The following is a 19,687-nucleotide window of genomic DNA, read 5'->3' as shown; positions in this document are numbered from 1 at the left end:
ACTGGTTCCTGGCTCCAGAGAGAGCCTGGGCTTGTGTGTCCTCAGCCAGTGTGGTGGGCTGACCCTCTTTGCAGCTGGTGAAGGGTGTGTTCTATGTTAGGAACCAGGGAAACACAAAACAGGACTCCATGGAATTATCTACTGGATAGAGCATAGTGGTTGTGGTTGCAATACTTGAAAACACTTGAAAGCATCTGTTCAGGCCAGCTCAGCTCTTTCTCATGGCAGGCACACACATTTCCCTCGGGGTATGTGTACTTGGCTAGGGAAGGGAGCGTTAGTGAGATTGTCCAGAAAATTAAGGAACCCACCCAGCCTCCCGCCATATTGGCTTAGTTGATAGCTCATAGGAAGGGTGAGTCTGTCTCTGGACTTCAGATCCATCTAACCTGTGCCATATTCGCTGGTACTTAAGGCCCACCCTTCAGTTCTTCTCAGTCACTGAGATCTTAACCTCCCCAAATTGAGGGCCGGCTTCTCTGGTGCCTGGTACTGTGCTGGCACCCAGTGGGTACTTATGAGTCTTTGGCTGACAAAAGGGGCATGTCTCAATACTCAAAGCAAAAAAGAATGTTCTTTTTCAGTTAATGTGCCACCCACACCCTGCAGTTAGATTACTTATCCTTGGATCTTCTATTTTGAGTGCTATGAAACCAGACTCAACTCCATTATCCTTGTTATTATCAGTAATCTCTCTCCACCTTGGGAGGTAAAATAGTACTTAGCATCATTTGAGGCTGAGAGGAGGAAAAGGAGAAATGAAGGTAAGAGGAAGGGAAATGAGCATTTTTAAGAATTCACAATTTTATCTTTCTTGCAAAGAGCTCAAAATAATTTTCACATCTTGCTACCCCAACAGTCCTATGAGGTAGAAGAGAGAAGTGGGGAATGTTCTTTAAGACAAAAATTAGGCCCAGGGCAGTTAAGAGGCCAGCCCAAGGTCATTAGCTAATTAGGACATTCCTCCCAGGTGAAAACATGAAGGACAAAGATTATATGTGTGTTGTTCACTGTGGTATCCCCAGCACAGGGTACATGTTCCGTAAATATTTGCGGACCAACTGAGTGGGCAGCAGAAGCTGGCCCGCCTGACCCTCAACCCGTTTTTCTGGCCAGGATATGTACCCATTAGACCGTGCTGTCTCTGTGTTCTTGAACGTTGAAATTCATGCATTTATTTAAATAACTCTTAATGACCTGAATGAAGGGCCCTGGGAAGAGGTGCCGTGATCTCATGAGAGGTCAGGAGGATGTTGCAGAAATAAGCCAGCTGTGATGGCATCACGAGGGATTTAGAAAATGACAAGCAGGGATCGCAGCTTAGCCAGGCTGTGGGATATTGTTCTTAGAGAGTTTCTAACAGTGGAGCTTCACATCTCGATGGACTGGCTCTCGGTGGACTCCCCCCTGCTTGCGGCCAGTGTCTGGCCGGAGGGGGGTTCAGCGCCTTCCTGGACAGGTTGATGACGGTTAGTGCTTTCTGCTCCATTCCTGCTTAGCTGTTGGTTACTGGCAACCAACCACCAGATTCTAGAATATTTGTAATTATAGCTTTAAAAAATTGAGTAGAAACATATGGGTTCTAGAAAGCCCCTGGCCATCTGCTGTCGTGTCTGTGGTAGGATCGGACTCTGTGACTGCAGGTTGTGTGTGAGCTGTTGCTCCGTGATGTACTTCGGGGTGCAGTGTTCAGGTACCCTTCACCTTGCAGCCAGCCCTGCAAGTTTGTGACCACTGGAAAACACGAGGGCAGTGTGAGTGCCAGGACATAGAATAACTGGGGTGAACTTCTCTCCTGAACGTAGAACTTCCTCAGAAGCCTGCCATCCTGGAAGCCATGCTGTTCAGAGGAAATAGTATCCCTGAGTCAAAAGGGGGGAAATCTGATGTGTCAGCATCCTCTGCTTATACTGGTGTCCAGAGAACACCACCGATTTATTTCCTAGCTTCCAGACACAGATGAAAAGAAAGGGCTGAAAAACAAGCTCGACTTGCATTCGAGGTTTCTGGTAGCGCTTTACTTTGGTTAGCCCTTTCAAATTCATAAGTGTTTTCATATGAATTATCTTATTTGATTCTAAGCAGGCACTCATTCCTCTGTGTCCCAGATGAGTGTGGGGGAGGGGGGCGGACATGAACATCAGGGCATCTGACTCCCCCTTCCTTTGCCTTTACATTTTATCTCCCAGCCTCAGGGGGCAACAGACAGTGGGAGTCACTTCCTTGACCTCCAGGGAAAATGCCCTAGACCAGCAGGCCAAGCCCTAGTTCCCGTTTTCGTTTTTGGTATAAATGAATGACAGGACATGAGACAAGCTGCTTGTCGTGCGGAGCTGTGTGGCCGGACAGACCCCGGTGTGAGCCTCCTCCTGAGTAGCTGAGAGGTATGGAATAGCTCCGTTAGCCTCTCAGAGGCTTCCTTTTCTCATCTCTAACACTGGGATGATGTTGCCTCAGATGCTTCCGTGAGGAGGACATGAGATGGAGGACTTTGGGAGGTGAGGTAGCCTGGCGGTGAGAGCTGCAGAGTCTGTCTTCTCCTCACTGGAGAGGGAGCACGCATGAAGCACGCGTGCTGTGCACGGTGTACACGCTCTGGCCCTTTTCTGGATCGAGGTGTTCTTTCTTCCGCTTCTGCAGAAACATGGAAACGGGCAGCCAGCCAGTGTGCCGGAGTATAACGCCCCAGCCCTCTTGGAACTTGTGAGGGAGAAGGAGGAGCGGATCCTGGCCCTCGAGGCCGACATGACCAAGTGGGAGCAGAAGTACCTGGAGGAGAGCACCATCCGCCACTTCGCCATGAATGCCGCAGCCACTGCGGCAGCCGAGAGGTGAGGCCAGCCTGCGCTGCGGCCGGGGGTTTCTTGAGGCTCTGCAAGTGCATCCCACAGCGGAGTACTCTGTGCTTCTCCAGCAGGCTGTTGCCAAAGGGGGCTTTATGCCGTCTTTTAACAGTGCGCATGTTTCGTGGGCCGGACAAAGGGCTTTAATCCTCATTACATGTGGGACTCACTGGGTGAGTAGCGTTACTCCTCACCTGGTTCGGAGGGAACAAGACGAATGCGTAGGGGCGCCTGGTGGCTCAGTTGATGAAGCGTCTGACCTCAGCTCAGGTGATGATCTCACAATCTGTATGTTCAAGCCCCACATCGGGCTCTGTGCTGACAGCCAGGAGCCTGGAGCCTGCTTCGGATACCGTGTCTCCCCCTCTCTCTGCCCCTCCCCCGGTGCACACTCTGTCTCTCAAAAAAAAGTAAATAAAGACAAAAAAAGGTTAAAAAACAGAGGAATGGTTAGTGGCCTCGTTTTGCAGGTGAAGAAATGAGGCTCGGAGAGGTGCAGAGCTCTAGGGCCCCATGTTCCATTGAGCTTGGTGTGACTGGGAGCCTGGTTTCATTTGGTTTGAAATTGTTTGTTTCTGCTGCCACTTATTATTTCTGTTGCTTTATTTCCTTTCTGTGGCCACACAGCCTCATTCTTCCTTTACAAATTAGCTCAGAATGCTCTGGGGCACCTGGGGCACTCAGTAGGTTAAGCGTCTGATTCTTGGTTTTGGCTCAGGTCATGATCTCGGGGTTTGTGAGTTCGAGCCCCCCCACTGGGCCCTGTGCTGACAGCATGGAGCCTGCTTGGGATCCTCTCTCTCCCATTCTTTCTGCCTCTCTCCTGTTCATACTCTCTTTCTCAAAATAAACAACCATTAAAAAAAATTAGCTCAGGATGCTGTATAATTCACGAAGGATTTCTGTTAAACCGTCAGCTTGTCTGTATGAGCAGGGGCTCACCTGTGTGCACTGTCACCCTGACCTGAGTGGCTGTGCGTCCCATCAGTCAGGGCGCCCGCTGCCTCCCCACCCCTCCCCCTCCAGTTCGCTGTGGGCCCATAGGTGTTGTGGGTATTTAATTCAGAGTCGTTTGGAACTTACCAACGTTTAGCGTCAATGTATGTGGAAGAGATCCTCAAATCTCAAAGGAGCACCCATAAAACTGACCTTGATACGGGCTGTTTTTTTACCGTCTGGGAGGAACCTGAACCAGGTGAGGAGTAGAGACTGTGGATGCAACCTGATCATCTGGTCAGTCCCACGTCTAGGGGGATGTGTCGTTTCTTTAAAGAGGAAGAGAAGGCCTGTTGGGGCGGGGGGCATGGCGTGCTCTGTAAGGTCTTCACGTTAGTAACTCGTGTGGAGAAGACCCCCCAGCACCCCCAGATGGTACCTCCAGGGACTTGGGGAGAGCAGTGCCACCCATGAGGACACAGGTGCCTTCACTGGGTGCTGCACACTTGCACCTGGAGAGACCTGCAGACCCGTGTGGGAAATGGCCACTGGGGATCATTTCCTAGAGCTCACGCGTTCCCTACCTGTGTCTAGGCCCTGAGGGAAGACAACCCACCGTAGCCCCTCTGCCTGAGACTTGGGAGCAGAAATAGACCAGAGAGAGGCACGTCGTGTGGCGGAGCCCCAGAGTCGTGGCTCAAGACCTGGAGGGATTTGCAGCCTCCAGTTCAGTCCTCGTGCCGATGGGTGGGAACCGCCAAGCCTTGATTTTTATATAGTTGAGAGGTTTTTGTGTTCAGTTTTCTGTTCTCTGAGGCAATACTAAGTCACCTCAGTATTCTGAGGAAGAACACAGACTGTCGCAAAGCTAAGGAGGGATTTGTCCTTCTTTGCCAGATTTGGGCTAATGCACCGCTGTCAGCGATTGCCCTGGGAGTCGTTCACACCATGTTGGGGCTTTTTTTCTTAATTTTATTTTTGCATTTATTTGTTTTTGAGAGACAGAGAGAGACAGAGCACAAGTGGGGGAGGGGCACAGAGAGGAGACACAGAATCCGAAGTGGCCTCCAGGCTCTGAGCTATCAGCATAGAGCCCGACACGGAGCTCGAACTCACAAATTGTGAGATCATGACCTGAGCCGAAGTCAGACACTTAACCTACTGAGCCACCCAGGCATCCCCACACCATATTGTTTTGATGGAGAGCATGCCACACAGGCAGGACACCACATTCAAGACCTCTTCCTTGACTGCTGTCCATAGGTGTGTGACTCTGCATAGGCCTTTCTGAGAGTCGCTTACTTCATTCAAAAATCACCTGATCCCTGAAAAGGAAATTACAATTCTTGGCTGGTTATGAGCAGAGAACCACACCATATTCCACTGGCCGAGGACACCAGAGCCCCAGGAGCAGGGTGCACGTGCTACCTGTGTGTCCGTGTTGTTTCCGCTCCTGTTGCTTTGCGTGTGTGGGATCCTGGCCCTGAGAGGACAACTGTGACCAGCATGTCAAATCAGAAGTCTCTTGTGGTGGGACCAGAGGGGGGCCGTTGTGGAGGGGTGTCGAACGAGAGCCCACCTTCAGCCCCTCACCTGTGCTAGGCTCTGCCTTGATAGTCATCCTCCAGGCAAGAGAAATTGGTCTGTTGCTGTCAAAACATGGGAATCCGGTGCAATTTACCAGCCCCACCGCTGTCGTCTGCCCTGTTTGGAGTCTCAGGTGGGCAAGTGAATCCAGGCTCCTTCCACCACCCCTCCCTTCCCCACTTCTCTGCTTCCACAGGTATTTATTGAGCATCTAATAATTCCGTGGGAAACTACCTTCCCCTTCCCGACGACTCCTTTCCCCATGGTCTTGGGGAAAGTCAGTTCAGAGGAGGGTCAGGTATTAACTCCAGTCTTGATGTTCTTTTCAAGGAAAACCTCTGTAATTTTGCACTGCTTTCCTCTTAATAGAAAGGGAGAAAAGGAAAATGAATATTTGAAAAAGGCCAAAATTCTGAGCTCTCATCTGGATGCTAAATGGCTGCATATGAACTCGTAAAAATGACCAGCCGCTGGTCTTGTAACTTGCCAAGTCGCTGAAGCATACTCCACATTTATAAGCAGTGAATTTTTTTAAACGATTTTTGTATACCAATTGATTTTGCCATTTTGGTGCGTTTTGGCACCATCAGTGAGAATTTTGAGAGGTTTGGCCTTTTGTGGTTTTGAAGCTTCTTACAGGTTTTGATGCAACGTAATATTGTTTTGAGAGCCTTGTGTGCATTTACACCTTCTAAGATGTTTTGATCTAATTGTTCCTGCTGTCCTTACTTGACAGTATAAACACGAATTTTTTAATTTGTCTCTGGCTCTGTATAAATTTGCCAAAAGTAGCTTGGTTGGAAATGTTTCCTCCAGCCACTGATTTCCATGTTGATGATTTTTGAGCACTCCAGGGTGAATTCATAACCTGCAGAACTTGCCTCAAAATTCTGCCCATGTGACAACACAGCAGAAACCCCCCCCCCCACCTCCCACCAACCCTTGGTGCTCCAGAGCCCTTCTTCTCGAGTGCACTTTTGCCTGTCAGTTTGTTTAAAGCTGTTGCTTGTTTTCTGTGTTAGTTGGCCTTGTGATTTATTTTCAGCCACATTTCGCACAAATGCCACATTCTCATGTGCACCCACTTTGTTGGCTATTTTATCTTTGTGCTTTTTTGCTGAGGCCTTCTTCATAAAGACACAGAAGCTTGTGGGGGGAGGGCGTGTAGAGAGGTAGCTAAGGGCCTGGAGGGAACTCTTGGGATTTGAATCCGGCTCCACCTTCACTGAGTGTTCTCACAAAGTCACCTAACCTCTTTGTTCATCTGTAAAATGGACATACTCCTTCCAGCTGTCCAGGTTGCTATGAGGACTCTGTGAAGGGCCGCGTGCAACGAGCCTTACCCCATCCCTGGAAGAAGAGAAATGCTCATGCATTGATAGGTGTCCTTAAAGAGCTGAAAGAAGACGTACTCGTGGCTGTTTTTGAGTGTTCTAGCAAAGAGCTATTAAGATTTTAAATATGACTGCAGCATTGGAATAGGAAGTTAAAGAGATGTGAAATCTTTGGCAACATTATTTCTTACCAATTTAACATTCACTGATAGAGACATTACTACACCTTTCAGTCTGAGATATACTTAGAAGACTTAGGTGGCCCAGTTATCTTTTTTTTAATGTTTATTTATTTTTGAGAAAGAACACAAGTGGGGGAGGGGCAGAGAGAGACAGAGATAGAGGATCTGAAGTAGGCTCTGTGCTGACAGCAGTGAGCCTGATGTGGGGCTCAAACTCAAAAACCGTCAGATCGTGACCTGAGCTGAAGTTGTTCGCTCAACTCACTGAGCCACCCAGGTGCCCCGACAGATATCTTGTTTTTACCAGTCATGGTTAATTAGGAGTAATTAAATGAACAAAACCAGTGACAGGGATAATGATCTTTGACCAGTTGTTTTCAGTCAGACACCTGCTTCGAGTATTTTCATCCACCTTGTGTGTCCCTCCCCTCGCTTCAACTTTTTGACTGGACTTCCCAAGGACAGGTGTGTGGCTTCTTCATCTTTCTGCCCTGTTACCCAGCATGGCTGTCACACTGAGAGGACCTGCATCCCTAGGCAGGGGCTCAGAAAACTAGAAATGAGCTAGCCTACAGGTGTAAAGGAAGATTCTAGCTGAGCCTCACCATCCGGAAGGACCAGTGTCTGTTCAAGTCATTGCTGAGTCTCCCTCTTACTGTAAAATACAGAAGTCACTGCTGGGTGAGGGAGAAATGGAAATAAAACTTTGACTGTGATTGAGAACGAATGAGTAGGGAAGAGAATAAGCAGAGAAACACCAGTCCAGTAACAACAACAGCCTGATAATCAGTAGGGGCGCAGGGTGCGCAGCGTGCCACATAGCTTAATACACAATGCCGTTACTGGAAGGGCCAGGGAGTTTTGATTTGTGGACTTTATTTTGTTTCCCCTGGACACTGTCTTCATTCTGTCGGGTTTAGGGGGAGAGTTGGCCAGGGTTCAGGAGAGGGTTTAGGTGAAGGAGTTTGTGGAGAGAGACCTCTGTGTGGTGCCCTGGGATGCCTCCCCAGGAACACGTCCATCATTCTCTGTGTGTGTCCTGTGTCCCCAGGGACACCACGATCATCAACCACTCGAGGAACGGCAGCTACGGCGAGAGCTCACTAGAAGCGCACATTTGGCAAGAGGAGGAGGAGGTGGCGCAGGCCACCAGGAGGTGTCAGGACATGGAGTACACGTAAGGGACAGCCGTGTGCGTGGCTGCGCCACCGGGCTCCACAGTGACCACTCTTGAGGTCCCCACGGGGCCGGTCGCCCCACCCCCCGACCCCCGTTCTGAACAGCTGATAGGCTCAGCCAGTTACTGCCTGAGTCATGAAGAGACACCAAGCTCTTTCCGATTCTCATCTTTGGCCATGAGGGGGAGAAAATCGTCTTTTCCCAGAAAACTTGTCCATCTCTTCTTTTCTTTCCTCAGAAAATGGGGAAGTTGACGTTAGTGGGACACCTGCCCTGGGTAAGGCTTCAGGGTTTTCGAGTTTCCCTGCTGCCCCTCCCACCAGGACCCGAGACCACCAGGACCGAGACTTGGTCGCTGAGCACACCTTGGCCCTGGGGGTCCCTGCTGGGAGGCCACAGTCATTCTGCCCCTATGTCCTTGGGGTCCCAAGAGGTCTCAGAGTCCCCTGAGAGGCCAGAGAAGCTGCACCCTCCGATCTACCACAAAAGGTCCATCTTCTACAGTTTGCAGATTGTAAATGCTAAGGCTCGCCGTGCACTTAGCCCTTCGTTCCTGAATTACAATTCAAGTCCCTGGGGGAGCCTGAGAGAAATGTTTCAAGTTTTTCCAGCCAAATAGCTTTCGATCATGACTCTTTGGTTTTGTTTTGTTTTGTTATACAGTATTAAAAATCTCCATGCCAAAATCATAGAGAAGGATGCCATGATTAAGGTCCTTCAGCAGCGATCCAGAAAGGATGCCGGGAAGACAGACTCCTCGAGCCTGCGTCCTGCCCGCTCCGTCCCATCCATTGCTGCGGCCACCGGGACCCACTCCCGCCAGACCTCCCTCACCAGCGGCCAGTTAGCTGAGGAGAAGAAGGAGGAGAAGACCTGGAAGGGGAGCATAGGTGAGCCCCGCGCCTCCGTCGGGCCAGGATCGGAAAAGCAGGAGCTACACAAACGTGGGGACGGTGCCTTTTCCATCTGGTGGAAAGGGCCCTGACCCTTTTGTGGCTCACTGCCGCTGCCCCCCAGGGGTTGCACAATGTCAGCGAGTATCTCCAGGTCTGTTTATTCATCTGTGACATGGGGAAGATAACCACTCATCCTTTGGTTGTAGAAATTAAATGAGCTGTGTGGAAACAAAGCTGTCCTGCAGGGGTATTTAGCATTTAGCCGTGGTTTGATTCATGCCGTAATTATCATCATTACTGCTGAAAGTTGAAGTGACCCTTGCAACGCAACACGTTCCAGTGGGGAAAGCCCAGGGCTGTCGGGCCTCTGGACTTGGCTCCACGTCTGCTCCTGCATCTGGGAAAGCCAGGCCACTTCGGGCCTGCTGTATACCATGCTGCTCAGGGGAAGGGCAAAATGGGAGAACGGGGAGACGGTGCTGAGGAAGAATGCGCTCGAGCGTAAAGGTAGGTGGTGGTGGTTTTCGTTGTGCTGTGGTTGTGCACGGGCAGAATTTTGAGGCGAATTCTCCAGATGTGGTCTTAGGCGCAGCCGGTGTCCTAGGGTGAGGGCGGGCCGCTGACTGAGCTAGCTGAGGCTGGAGAGGCGGCGGCACCCCCCAGAGCCCTGTCCTCCCTGCCCCTCCACTGCACTCCGGCAGCAAACAGGGTCTGGCCCTTCTTTGATGCCTCTCCCCGGGCGCCAGTGAGTTTTGGTTATCTGTGGAGCCGAGAGCCAGTTTCCCCCAGCGTGGAGCCCCAGAGGAGCCCGACTGCCTTGTGCCAAAGGCGAGAGCTTCCAGAGTGGGCCTGACAGTGGGGGATCAAGGCTCCCAGGTAGAGTCTCTGTTTGAAGTCCTTTCACCTGTCAGTTCAGCGGCCCCTGCCCTCCAAGAAAATGTTCTTCAGAGAGGACGTGTGTGGACAGCAGCTAAGATCACCGAAGACCCTCCCGAGGACACGCAACTCCCTATCCCAGTCACAGAGCCTGGGGGCAGTGCTCGGCCGGCTCTGGCGAAGGAGTCTGAGGCGGGCTCAGCCGTGATGGAGGCCTCCCTGGCATGGGCATTTGGTGATATCCAGCCAGGCAGGCATCTCCCTCGGGTCTGTGCTGGTGTCTGCCGGCATTCGGCAAGTCTAAACCAGGCCTGGGAGCCTGAGGGCCCGGCCCGCAGGACCAGTTGCTGTGTTCTCCGCACGAGTAATCCTCATTATCGTGATCGGTGTCCACACGTCACAGAAAAACAGAAGGGGCAGTGGCACGCGTTCCTTCGCAATTCCCGGAATGTTTCCACCATCTCTTGCCTCGTGGGCTCTGGAAAGCAGTAGAGGTGACAGCGTCTACCTTCCTGCAGGCTCAGGGCTGACTAGTGACTGGCTAGTGACTCGGTCCCACCAGAACATCCCCCGTCAGACTGTGGAGGTTCGACAGGCAGGGTGACGAGGTGGGAGGAACGCAGGCTGGACTTGAAGTCGGGTACAGCTGCACTTGACTCTCATTTCTGCTACATCTTAGCCGTGAGGTGTTAATTTCTCTGAGCCCCCACTTACTTTTCTGTAAAACAGAAGAAAGCGCAGGACCTGTGTCATAGGAGCGCTCTAAAATAAAGAGCGAGCTGATGGGCGTGAGACACCTAGCCGAAGGCCCTTGTTCCTCAGAATGCAGTTCGTGGACCAGCAGCAGCCCCTGGTCTGGTCTCTGAGGGGCTCCTTAGGGAAGCAGAATCCCAGGCCCCGCCCACTGAGGAATTGCTCTGCTTTGTGTTATGAATGGGCACCTTGAAATGGCCCTGGCCAGGTTGCTTTGTGAATTTCTGGCTCGTTAAGCAAACAGATCCTTGAGTGTGCTCACCACCTTTCCTATAGGCTAGTGTTGTAGAGTGCCGGCACGTTCCTGAACATGTGCCGTATCCCACTGTTGAGAAACACGAAGGTTTTCTCCTGGCCGGCACGTCCTCTTTGCACCCCAGCCTGCTGCTGGGACAGAGAAGAGGGGGCGGGCTAAATGGTCCTGGCCAGGGGCACCTGGGGGCTCAGTCAGTTAAGTTGCCGACTTCAGCTCAGGTCATGATCTCACGGTTTGTGGGTTTGAGCCCCACGTTGGGCTCTGTGCTGACAGCTCAGAGCCTGGAGCCTGTTTCGGATTCTGTGTCTTCCTCTCTTTCTGCCTCTCCCCTGCTTGCATTCTGTCTTTCTCTCTCTCAAAAATAAATAAACATTAAAAAAAAATTTTTAATGGCTCTGTCCAGAAGCCCAGCTGGCTTCCTGCTTTGTGTGGCCCGTGGTTGCCCCGTCACTGCAGGGGAGCTACTCTGGGGAACGGTGCACAACTCAAGGTTGCCCTGACTGGGAAGCATGTTTGTTTTGAACCTGGGCCTGCCGGAGGCTGTCTGTCACCAAGAGTGGGGCAGGGTTTTGAGCCGCTCAGCAGAGAGCAGGCCACCAGGATCGTGTGCCAGATCAAGGGAGCCTTTGGTGCTTCCTCAGCACACCCCTGCTGCTCGAGGCTAGCCCTCCTGGGTCTATTACAGCTTCGCTCTAGAAAGCCTTTCAGGAACGCCTCTGCCCCTCTGCACTGGCTGCTAGGCAACTCTTTTTTTTATTTAAAAAATTTTAAATTTTATTTATTTTTTTATTTTAAAATTATGTTGGGCATAATTTTATCTTACTGTTCATCATATTACATCATAGTCGGTCTGCTTAACAGCTTCTCTCCTCCCTAAAAACCTATAGAGTTTTAGAGAGGGGACTAAGTTTTTTAATCTTTTTATTTTTTTAATTCCTTCAGCACTTGTAATTTTATCAGGTATAATAAGTGCTTATAAATGCATTTGGTAAATGAATCAGTGAATGAAGGAAGCAGCCCTCAGTCAAGAAAGAAATGGTGTCCAAGACTCGGGGTTTTTTTGTTTGTTTGTTCTTGTTTCAAGAATGCGATTGAGGGGTGCTCGGGTGGTTCAGTCCATTAAGCGGCCGGCTTTGGCTCAGGTCCTGATCTCACAGCTCTTGGGTGGGTTCGAGCCCTGTGTGGGGCCCTGTGCTGACAGCTCAGAGCCTGGAGCCTGCTTCGGATTCTGTGTCTCCCTCTCTCTGCCCCTCCCCTGCTTGTGCTCTCTCTCTCTCTCTCTCTCTCTCTCTCTCGCTCAAAAATAAACATTAAAAAATGAAAAAAAAAAAAAAAAGAATGGTGTTGAAAAAGCTGTGTTTGTGCCCTTAGGGTTGCTGCTGGGGAAGGAGCACCCCGAGCACGCCTCCACGGCCCCCGCTGCGGCGCTGTCCCCCGCTGCCTCTGCTGCCTCGGCCAGCAGTGCCCACGCGAAGACAGGCAGCAAGGACAGCAGCACCCAGACGGACAAGAGCACCGAGCTCCTCTGGCCCAGCATGGCCTCCCTGCCCAACCGCGGCAGGCTGAGCGCCACCCCTTCCAACAGCCCGGTCCTGAAGCACCCGGTGGCCAAAGGACCTGCAGAGAAACCGGGTATGAGGCCCTCAGCACCCCTTATCCTTGACAAGCCCTGCAACTCTGGCCCGAGAGGGAGCCCTTGGTTGGGGGCCGGGGAGGGAGCAGGGGCGCTCAGCCGCTCTCACTCTCTGGGGTTTTTGAACCGTCATGCTTACTCTCCTGCACTTTGTTCTTATGGGAATGAAATGTGTGTAGACGCTTCTAATTTTTTACCATTTAAATGAGTACACAACTTGAATGTACCCTTTTAATGCATGCTTTGTGATCGGCCCTTTCCCAGAGAGGTGAAAAAAGGGACCTACTGTGGGGTGGGAGGGAATTAGTACCCAGCAGCCCGTCGGGGAGCTAGTGCCAGGCACCGTGCATGTCAGAGGCACCCGGTACGTAGATGTTGCCTTCGAGGGGGTGACTTATCAGGGATTCAAGGTCGGGGGTACCCTCCTGACTCAAGGAGGAGGCAGATTTCACTGCAGAGCCGTTAGACTCCTGACACGTCACTCACGGCAGCACTAACGAGGTGCTTTAGAATCTTTAGGAGAAGACAGCCTGTGTGGGGTGGTCTTTCCATGGATGCAGAGGCGTCCAGGGAAAGACCAGACGTGCCTTTGGACCAATCTCAGTCATGGGGATAGTTCTCTTGAGTTCTTCTGAGAGCGTGGGGTTCTCAGGGGCGTAAACTAACCATTTCCTCCGTGGGGCTGCTTTCTTTCCATCCTGCAAAATAGACAAGTAAACACAGCATTGCTATTTTTCAGACATTCAGTTCTCGAGGTGTACTTTTCCAAGGAAGGCAGGGAGCATGTGAAAGGACCTGGCTTGTTGGCTCAGCACTTGGTGGTTGTGCATAGAGTGGAGGGAGAGCAGCTGTGAGGGGCTCCAGGCACACAGCCCCTTGACCGCTTCACCCACTTACCCCTTCCCATCAGCACCCTGGCTCTGTTACTTGGGCCTGATTCCCGGGGCCCGTCATTCCGCTTTTCCCCACTGGGGGCCAGGTTCTGCGGCCTCACCTGCGTACGCTGGTGCTGAGTGCCAGGATTGATAATGGTTCCATTTTAGAAAGAGCTGGTAAGGCCTGGCCCCTCTGCAGGGCAGGCTGCTGATGTCCCCTTCTGTTTGGCAGAGACCCTTCCTGGCCACGGGAAATCCCCTGACCACAAAGGCCGCGTCAGCAGCCTGCTCCACAAGCCTGAGTTCCCTGACGGAGAGATGATGGAAGTTCTCATTTAACACCAGGCATCTCTGCTGAATTCTGTAGTGGGACCTTGACAGATGAAGAACGTGGCTGAAAAGGAGGAGAGCGAGAAAGCTGTGGATGGGAAATCAGGAATGATTTGAACTGATAAAGATTTTTAAATTTAGTAAGAACACTTTTTATAAATATTAAAAAAATATTCAGAAGACCTACATGAAGACAGTGCTATGGATTTGTATTGCATATGGTGGAAAGTCTATGGATTTGTATTGCATATGGTGGAAGAGAGAAGACGCATGTAGGTCTGGAAACAAGGAAGTCACAGGAAGTGGGATTTTCATTGTATAGAAAATGTATCTCTGGGGGAGGGTCTGTGTATACCTGCTCTTTGGTTATAAACATATAAACCTGAACGTGGATCTTCCTTGAAATAGCCCCATTCTCCTTGCCTCTTAGCATGTTTTTTTTTTTTTTTTAAAGAAGAACCTCTTAGAAGTCTCAGAGAGCCCATCTCGGCATAATGTAATGTCACCTGTGCCATTCGGGGTGTCCTATGAATGTCTGTGGGTGTGGCAGTGAGAAGATGTGTCCTGGGGTGATGGGAGCTTAGAAGGCGGTTCTCTCCTAACTCTCTGCTTGGGTTGGGTTTTCAGGAGACTGTGCGGCTTCTCAGCTTTTCTGGATTCTGCAGAAAAAATACAAAATAGGATGGGAGTATTATGATTTTGGTGCTCAAACTCCCTAACCGTGCTGAGTTCCTCTTCCTCTGCTTCATTCTCTTTCATTATACTCTTCTTTTCCTTCACTTTTCTCCCCCTTGTTGATAAGACATGGCAGAATTCCTTAGGCCTGGGATTTATTAGAGCAGAGTCTGATCTCTGGTTAATAGTGACCAGTGGGACAAGGCCATATTCTGGCTCCTTCCTCCACCGTGCAGTCTTTGGGCTGCAGCTGTTACTCATTGTGACCGTGAACTAGGTAAGTTTTGATGAGGCGGACATTTCCATGGTCCCTGTGACATCGTGCGTTCAGCGCTAGGCCCTGGCTTTTCGCTCTCACATCAGCTGCCTTGCATAGAGCTTGCTGTTTGCACCCTATTGCCTTGTTGGGCTGAGACTTTTCAAGACTCAGGACTGCCCTCCAGAAAAGCAGGACTCTTGACGTGGTGGCATCCACAGTCTCAACAGGCAGCTTGTACCACTTTCTAGAATTTGTGGCTCATGAACATACTCCCCACTGTCCCCACCGTCTCTCACTCTTCTGGTCACTGTTGACGAGCGCGTAGATTGCCGTGTTAACACATCAGTTTTTCTCTGTCATGAACTTGCTTTGTAACCAAACAGGCCAGTATATACACAGTGCGATCACGTTTTTCGAGGTTTCCATCTGGGGCAAGTTGAGCAAAGTAAGACAGAAGCACCATGTTGAAGAGCCGGGAGCGGGTGAGGTAGCGCGCCGTCCCCTGTGTATGGTGGCATGTCTGACACATCTAAGCGGTGCTGCCCAGGAAAGAGGAGAAACTGATCAGGCTGTCTGATGCTCCTGCGGGGCCCTGAGACTTTTCTGCCTCCAGGCCAGCTGGATCCTTGTTACCCGACTTCCTTCCCCTCGTGCTTACTTGAGGGAAGGAAGAAAAAGAGCATGGATCCGAGACCTTCTCAAGTCCCACCTGAATGGAGCCCTGAAGACCACAGTCCACAGGGAATTTTGCTTGGGTGGGTTATTTTAGAGTTGGTCTTTCAAGTGCAAGGTGGGTGGTGCTGTAGCCTCCCCAGATTGAAGCGGAGGAAGGAGGATCCGGGTGTGGACTGGAGAAAGGGAGGAAGGAAATCTGTGGCCTTGGCCCGATGGAGCATAGTTAGTGTGACATTGCAGGACCTGATTCTTCCCAGGGCTCTGCTCTGTGCTGGGCGCCGGGCTTTGTGCTTCATGCTGCTTGCCTCCTCGAGTCTCATCCGCCCCGGGAAGCCAGAGCCATTCTGGGGACCGTGCAGCCTGCCTAGTGCCCTGGGCTTGTGCGAGTGTGGATGCGGGCAGGGGTGGGGCACAGGAGGGGTTGTCCCAGTTTCTGCTCCCATCACTTTTTACAGGTGGTGAGGCTGCCGTAATGGCAGGTGTTTCTCTTAAGGATATTTCGAGCCCTGATGAATGTTGGGAATGGACCAGGCATGAGAGAGTCTAGAGATAGGAGGGAAAGTCTTCTCTGCCAGCCTCCACCGGGCCACCCCCAAGCCGGGTTATCTCCCCTGGACATGGGTAAAAGCGAGAGCCACGGCGCTATTTCCCCCAAGCCTCATCAGCATCTGCAGGCACCAGGCTCTCCTGTCCAGATCCAGTGTGGTAGTTGTCGTAATGCAAACCAAAAAAACATCCCCGATTCTGTTGGGTATGCTGTGGTCTCTATCAGTCTTACCTCTTCCAGTTCACTAAGACTCTTCCATAAGAAAAGGGTCTCTAGCTTTCAGATGTGCTTTTTTTTTTTTTCTTTTCTGGGACATTTCCTGCCCCACAGGGACCCCCTGACGCTGGCTTGACATGTGTGCAGCTTTCTCAAAGGCTTGCTTGCACATAAGAGAAAGGGATTGCAAATACCGAGCCCCTGTTCTGCATTCTGGGCGGTTTCCAATCCTTTATCTCTTTTGATTTTCAGAGAAATAATGCCAGTTCTGGTTTTTAGTGCTGAGTATATGCAGGCAGGGTGGTAAGTACCTTTTAACGAGTACCTGAGCCACCCAGAGAGCCAAGGCTAGTTTGTTCTTATTTCACAGAGGAGGAAACTGGGGCTCAGGGAGGTTCAGTCCCTCCCCAAAGCCTCAGAGCAGTGGCATCTGAACCAAGGGTCTGAGAGAGGAGCTGTGCTGCCAGTACAGGCTGGACTGGGTGGTGGCTATCTCTCATGCCGCGTCTTGGCCCACTCTCCTCCTGTCTATGATGTGCTCTCTTGTGCGCACACAGACACGTACGCGTGTGTGCGCGCGTGCACACACACACACACACACAGACACACACAGCTGCCACACCCCTTGGGAGCTAAGAAATAGGACTACAAGCCCAGAACTCCTAGAATTGCCCCTAAACACGAGGTACAGATGAAAGTCTTCATGTTCTATCCTGTGCAAGGTGACAAAATCCATCTAAAAACACTTGCATGCTGTCCAGAGGCCTGGACTTCCCAGTAGTGTCTGATTATGGCACTCATGAGGGGCGGGGGAAGGGTAAAGGCTTTGGCTTTGTGTGAAGACATCCCAGAGTAATTCTGCTTCCTCCCGGAATGAGTTGTCTAGCAATTTCTGCGTGCTGACCAGGGTACCATAGGGAATAGATGTTGTTGGATTCCAGCAACTAATTTCAGAACAAGTGCATTAGCTTGTTCTTCTCGCGGTTTTTCTTCTGCCTCCCAGAGGCTGGTTAGCACTGACTGTTGAGTTTGGCCCATTCCAGGCAGACGTGCAGGACAAGACGCCGCGTCCCTCTCAGGGCTTTGGTTGGAGGGCAGAAAGCAGTGGGGCTGTTCTCTCTTCAGTCCTGCATCTTGGGAACGCATCGTGCACTTGACTGCACAGGGCTCAGGTCGGATATCGAGATAGTTGCTCCTTATGAATTCTGATCTTGAAGCAGAGACTTCGGTGGTCTTTTCAGGGATGGCTGCTGCAGAGAAGCTGACCATCACTCCTGTTCCCCCCTGGGATTGCCCTCAGCCACCTGTGTCCTCCCAATGCTGAGTGCTAATGGGAAGCCAGACCCCCACCCTTGCCACCTTCCGAGTCAGAGACTGCTGTGAGCACAGATGTCACGTGAGGTTGAGTTCTCAGGAGGCAGTGAAGAATAGATCAGGCTTTTAAAAGGTTTCGAGGCAGGGAGCTCATGCGTGACTGCACGGAGCTCCGCTGAGCCTAAAAAGGCTGCTTTCCAAAACCAAAGTCTTGCTCCAGTCTGCACTTGGAGTCGGGGGAGCATGCTTCTGTGGGCTGCTGCAAATGAATTTGCACTCCTGAGCAAAGGAGTTCCATGGCCGTGGTAAGTGGGAACCTGCAGATATTCTTAAATGGGAAAGCCATCGCACAGCCGGAGAGCGTCCAACCCATCGTTGGCTTCTTCAGCATCCCCAAGCTGGAGGCAACCATGATAGATGCTTTACAAATATTGCTTTTCTTTTCTTCTTTCTCACTAATTAATTGATGTGCTTAAAATGTCTTTATTCGATGTGAGGTTTGTTTAATCAGCTTGCCTCTGCTGCTTGGCTCCGTAGGAGATGGGTGGAGTCATTAAGAAGCTTCCAGAAGCTGACCAACTGGGAGCATATAAAGGTCAGCATTTCAGTAAATGGATTTCTTCTGGAACTAGTGAGCAGTTTTCCCTCTTCCTTTTAAGTAGTATATCCTTTTCTTGTTTAGTAATTTAATGATATATGAAGACCCGTGTATATGTCAGTACATACATATAAGGTATGACTACAAGGTTGTGTGTTGGGTTTCCTTTCTTAATATCTGGAAGATCCAAGTGTTTCATCTCACCCCTTCCTCAAACGGTGACCCTTTGGGGGACTGTACTGATCGCTGCCCCATTGCTCAAGTGGAAACAGCGAACACGTCTGTTAGAAAGGCCTTTGGGGCCTGCCACTGTTCTTTAGTTATCCCTACAGAGGAGAAATTGTCATCCTTTGAGGATGGATTTAAGTGTGGAAATAATTCCAGCTGAATAAATAAAGATGGGTGATTAAGGTCACACCATTTAAGAAAGAAAATCCCCCAGAATGCTCCTTGGAATGAGTCTTTGGACTCCTAGTGCCTCTCCAAGTGGCCCCTTCCAGGGAGGATGGTGTCATCAGTACATGTCATTTCGGGTGGGTTCACTTTTAAATATCTTTTCTCTTGCCATGCCTTGTATGTGTTCACATCTCTGCATACACACAGACAGAAGTGCATATTCATTCGTATAGACGACCAGGAGGTGCCCTGTAAAGCCCTGTTATACTTAAGTGCATGTTTTTGTCGTGTTAAGCAATGACTGGGGTGTTGCTTTGTCATAAAACTTTGCTTCTTCACGGGATTAAAACCCTCTCAATATAAGGAAGTACATACACAGCATTTTCTTGTAGCAGCTCCCAAACTGTTGATGCCCAGTGGTGTGTGTACATGTGATTTTTGCCTCAGATTCTGTTTGCATTTAGACACCTGCCAGTATTTATTACTAACCAGAAAGAACGTAAGCACATTTATCCACAGTGGTTTTCTTTCAATTAAGGTGTTTTCCCCTTTTGTGGACGGACAGTGGAGCCCCCTCCTCAACGGGGCACTGGCAGAATCTGTGTGAAATTCTGTGAAATGAGGGCAGGCGCATGCACTTGGATGGCCCTAGGGCCACCACCCTCTCCACCCACCATATATGTCATTGCAGTGCTTGGTGGCAGCGTGCTGCGTTCCCTCCAGCCGACTCTGGTGTGACATCTTGACATCTTTGTCTCACTGGTCTATATTGAAGAGGGGGTGGTATGCAGAGCTGCCCAGCTGGGGGCGGGGGCTCTGTGTACGGGGCTGGGGGGGCGGTGTCAGAACGCAGTGTGTCCCCCACAGCCAATGTTGATACTGTTGGTCAGCCAAAGATTTCCTCTTCTTTGCTGCTTAAACTTGTGCCTTAATATTGTATATAATAAAGGGATAAAATGGCTCTTCTTTCCCTCATGCTTGCTCTTTTCTTTCCCAAAAGACTTATGTACTTGTTGAGTTTAAGGTCATTTCTCTGCTTGGAGGCAGTGTCACTTGCTGTTTTGCTTCAGAAGCATCTGGCTAACCCCTGGGGGACCCCATGCTTCCACAGACACCCGCTCCCGATGCTGAGAAGGAAATGAGTCATCCAGACCCCTGGAGCTCGCCGCCCGCCCGCTCCCTGCTCCTCCAGACAAACCTGCGCAGGGGAGACACAGGGAGGCTGGGCCCGGGGAGGCACTGCGGCTTGGAGCACATCTGAGTGTCCTCTCCTGGGTTCCTGGGTTCACGGTCTGTCAGCGACCAGGCCACTCGGGGAATTAACCCA

At 50.8% G+C, this 19,687-nt stretch overlaps 1 protein-coding gene across 6 annotated transcripts in view; it reads left to right on the top strand.

Moving 5' to 3' along the window:
• AMOTL1 (angiomotin like 1) overlaps window positions 1-19,326 on the top strand; it is a 133,784-nt gene extending 114,458 nt beyond the window's left edge. For all 6 annotated transcript variants that reach the window (XM_039254989.1, XM_039254984.1, XM_039254990.1 and 3 more), the window contains 5 exons: window positions 2,641-2,831; window positions 7,934-8,059; window positions 8,725-8,951; window positions 12,214-12,474; window positions 13,583-19,326. In XM_039254989.1, coding sequence (XP_039110920.1) covers window positions 2,641-2,831; window positions 7,934-8,059; window positions 8,725-8,951; window positions 12,214-12,474; window positions 13,583-13,689 — 912 coding nt within the window. In that variant the 3' untranslated portion in view covers window positions 13,690-19,326. The remainder of the gene's footprint in view (window positions 1-2,640; window positions 2,832-7,933; window positions 8,060-8,724; window positions 8,952-12,213; window positions 12,475-13,582) is intronic.
• The last annotated feature ends 361 nt before the right edge of the window (window positions 19,327-19,687 follow it).

This window comes from Hyaena hyaena, unplaced genomic scaffold (genome assembly GCF_003009895.1).
Source record: "Hyaena hyaena isolate Hyena2069 unplaced genomic scaffold, ASM300989v1 scaffold_506, whole genome shotgun sequence".
Classification (NCBI taxonomy): Eukaryota; Metazoa; Chordata; class Mammalia; order Carnivora; family Hyaenidae; genus Hyaena; species Hyaena hyaena.
This window is presented reverse-complemented; position numbering and strand designations above follow the sequence as displayed.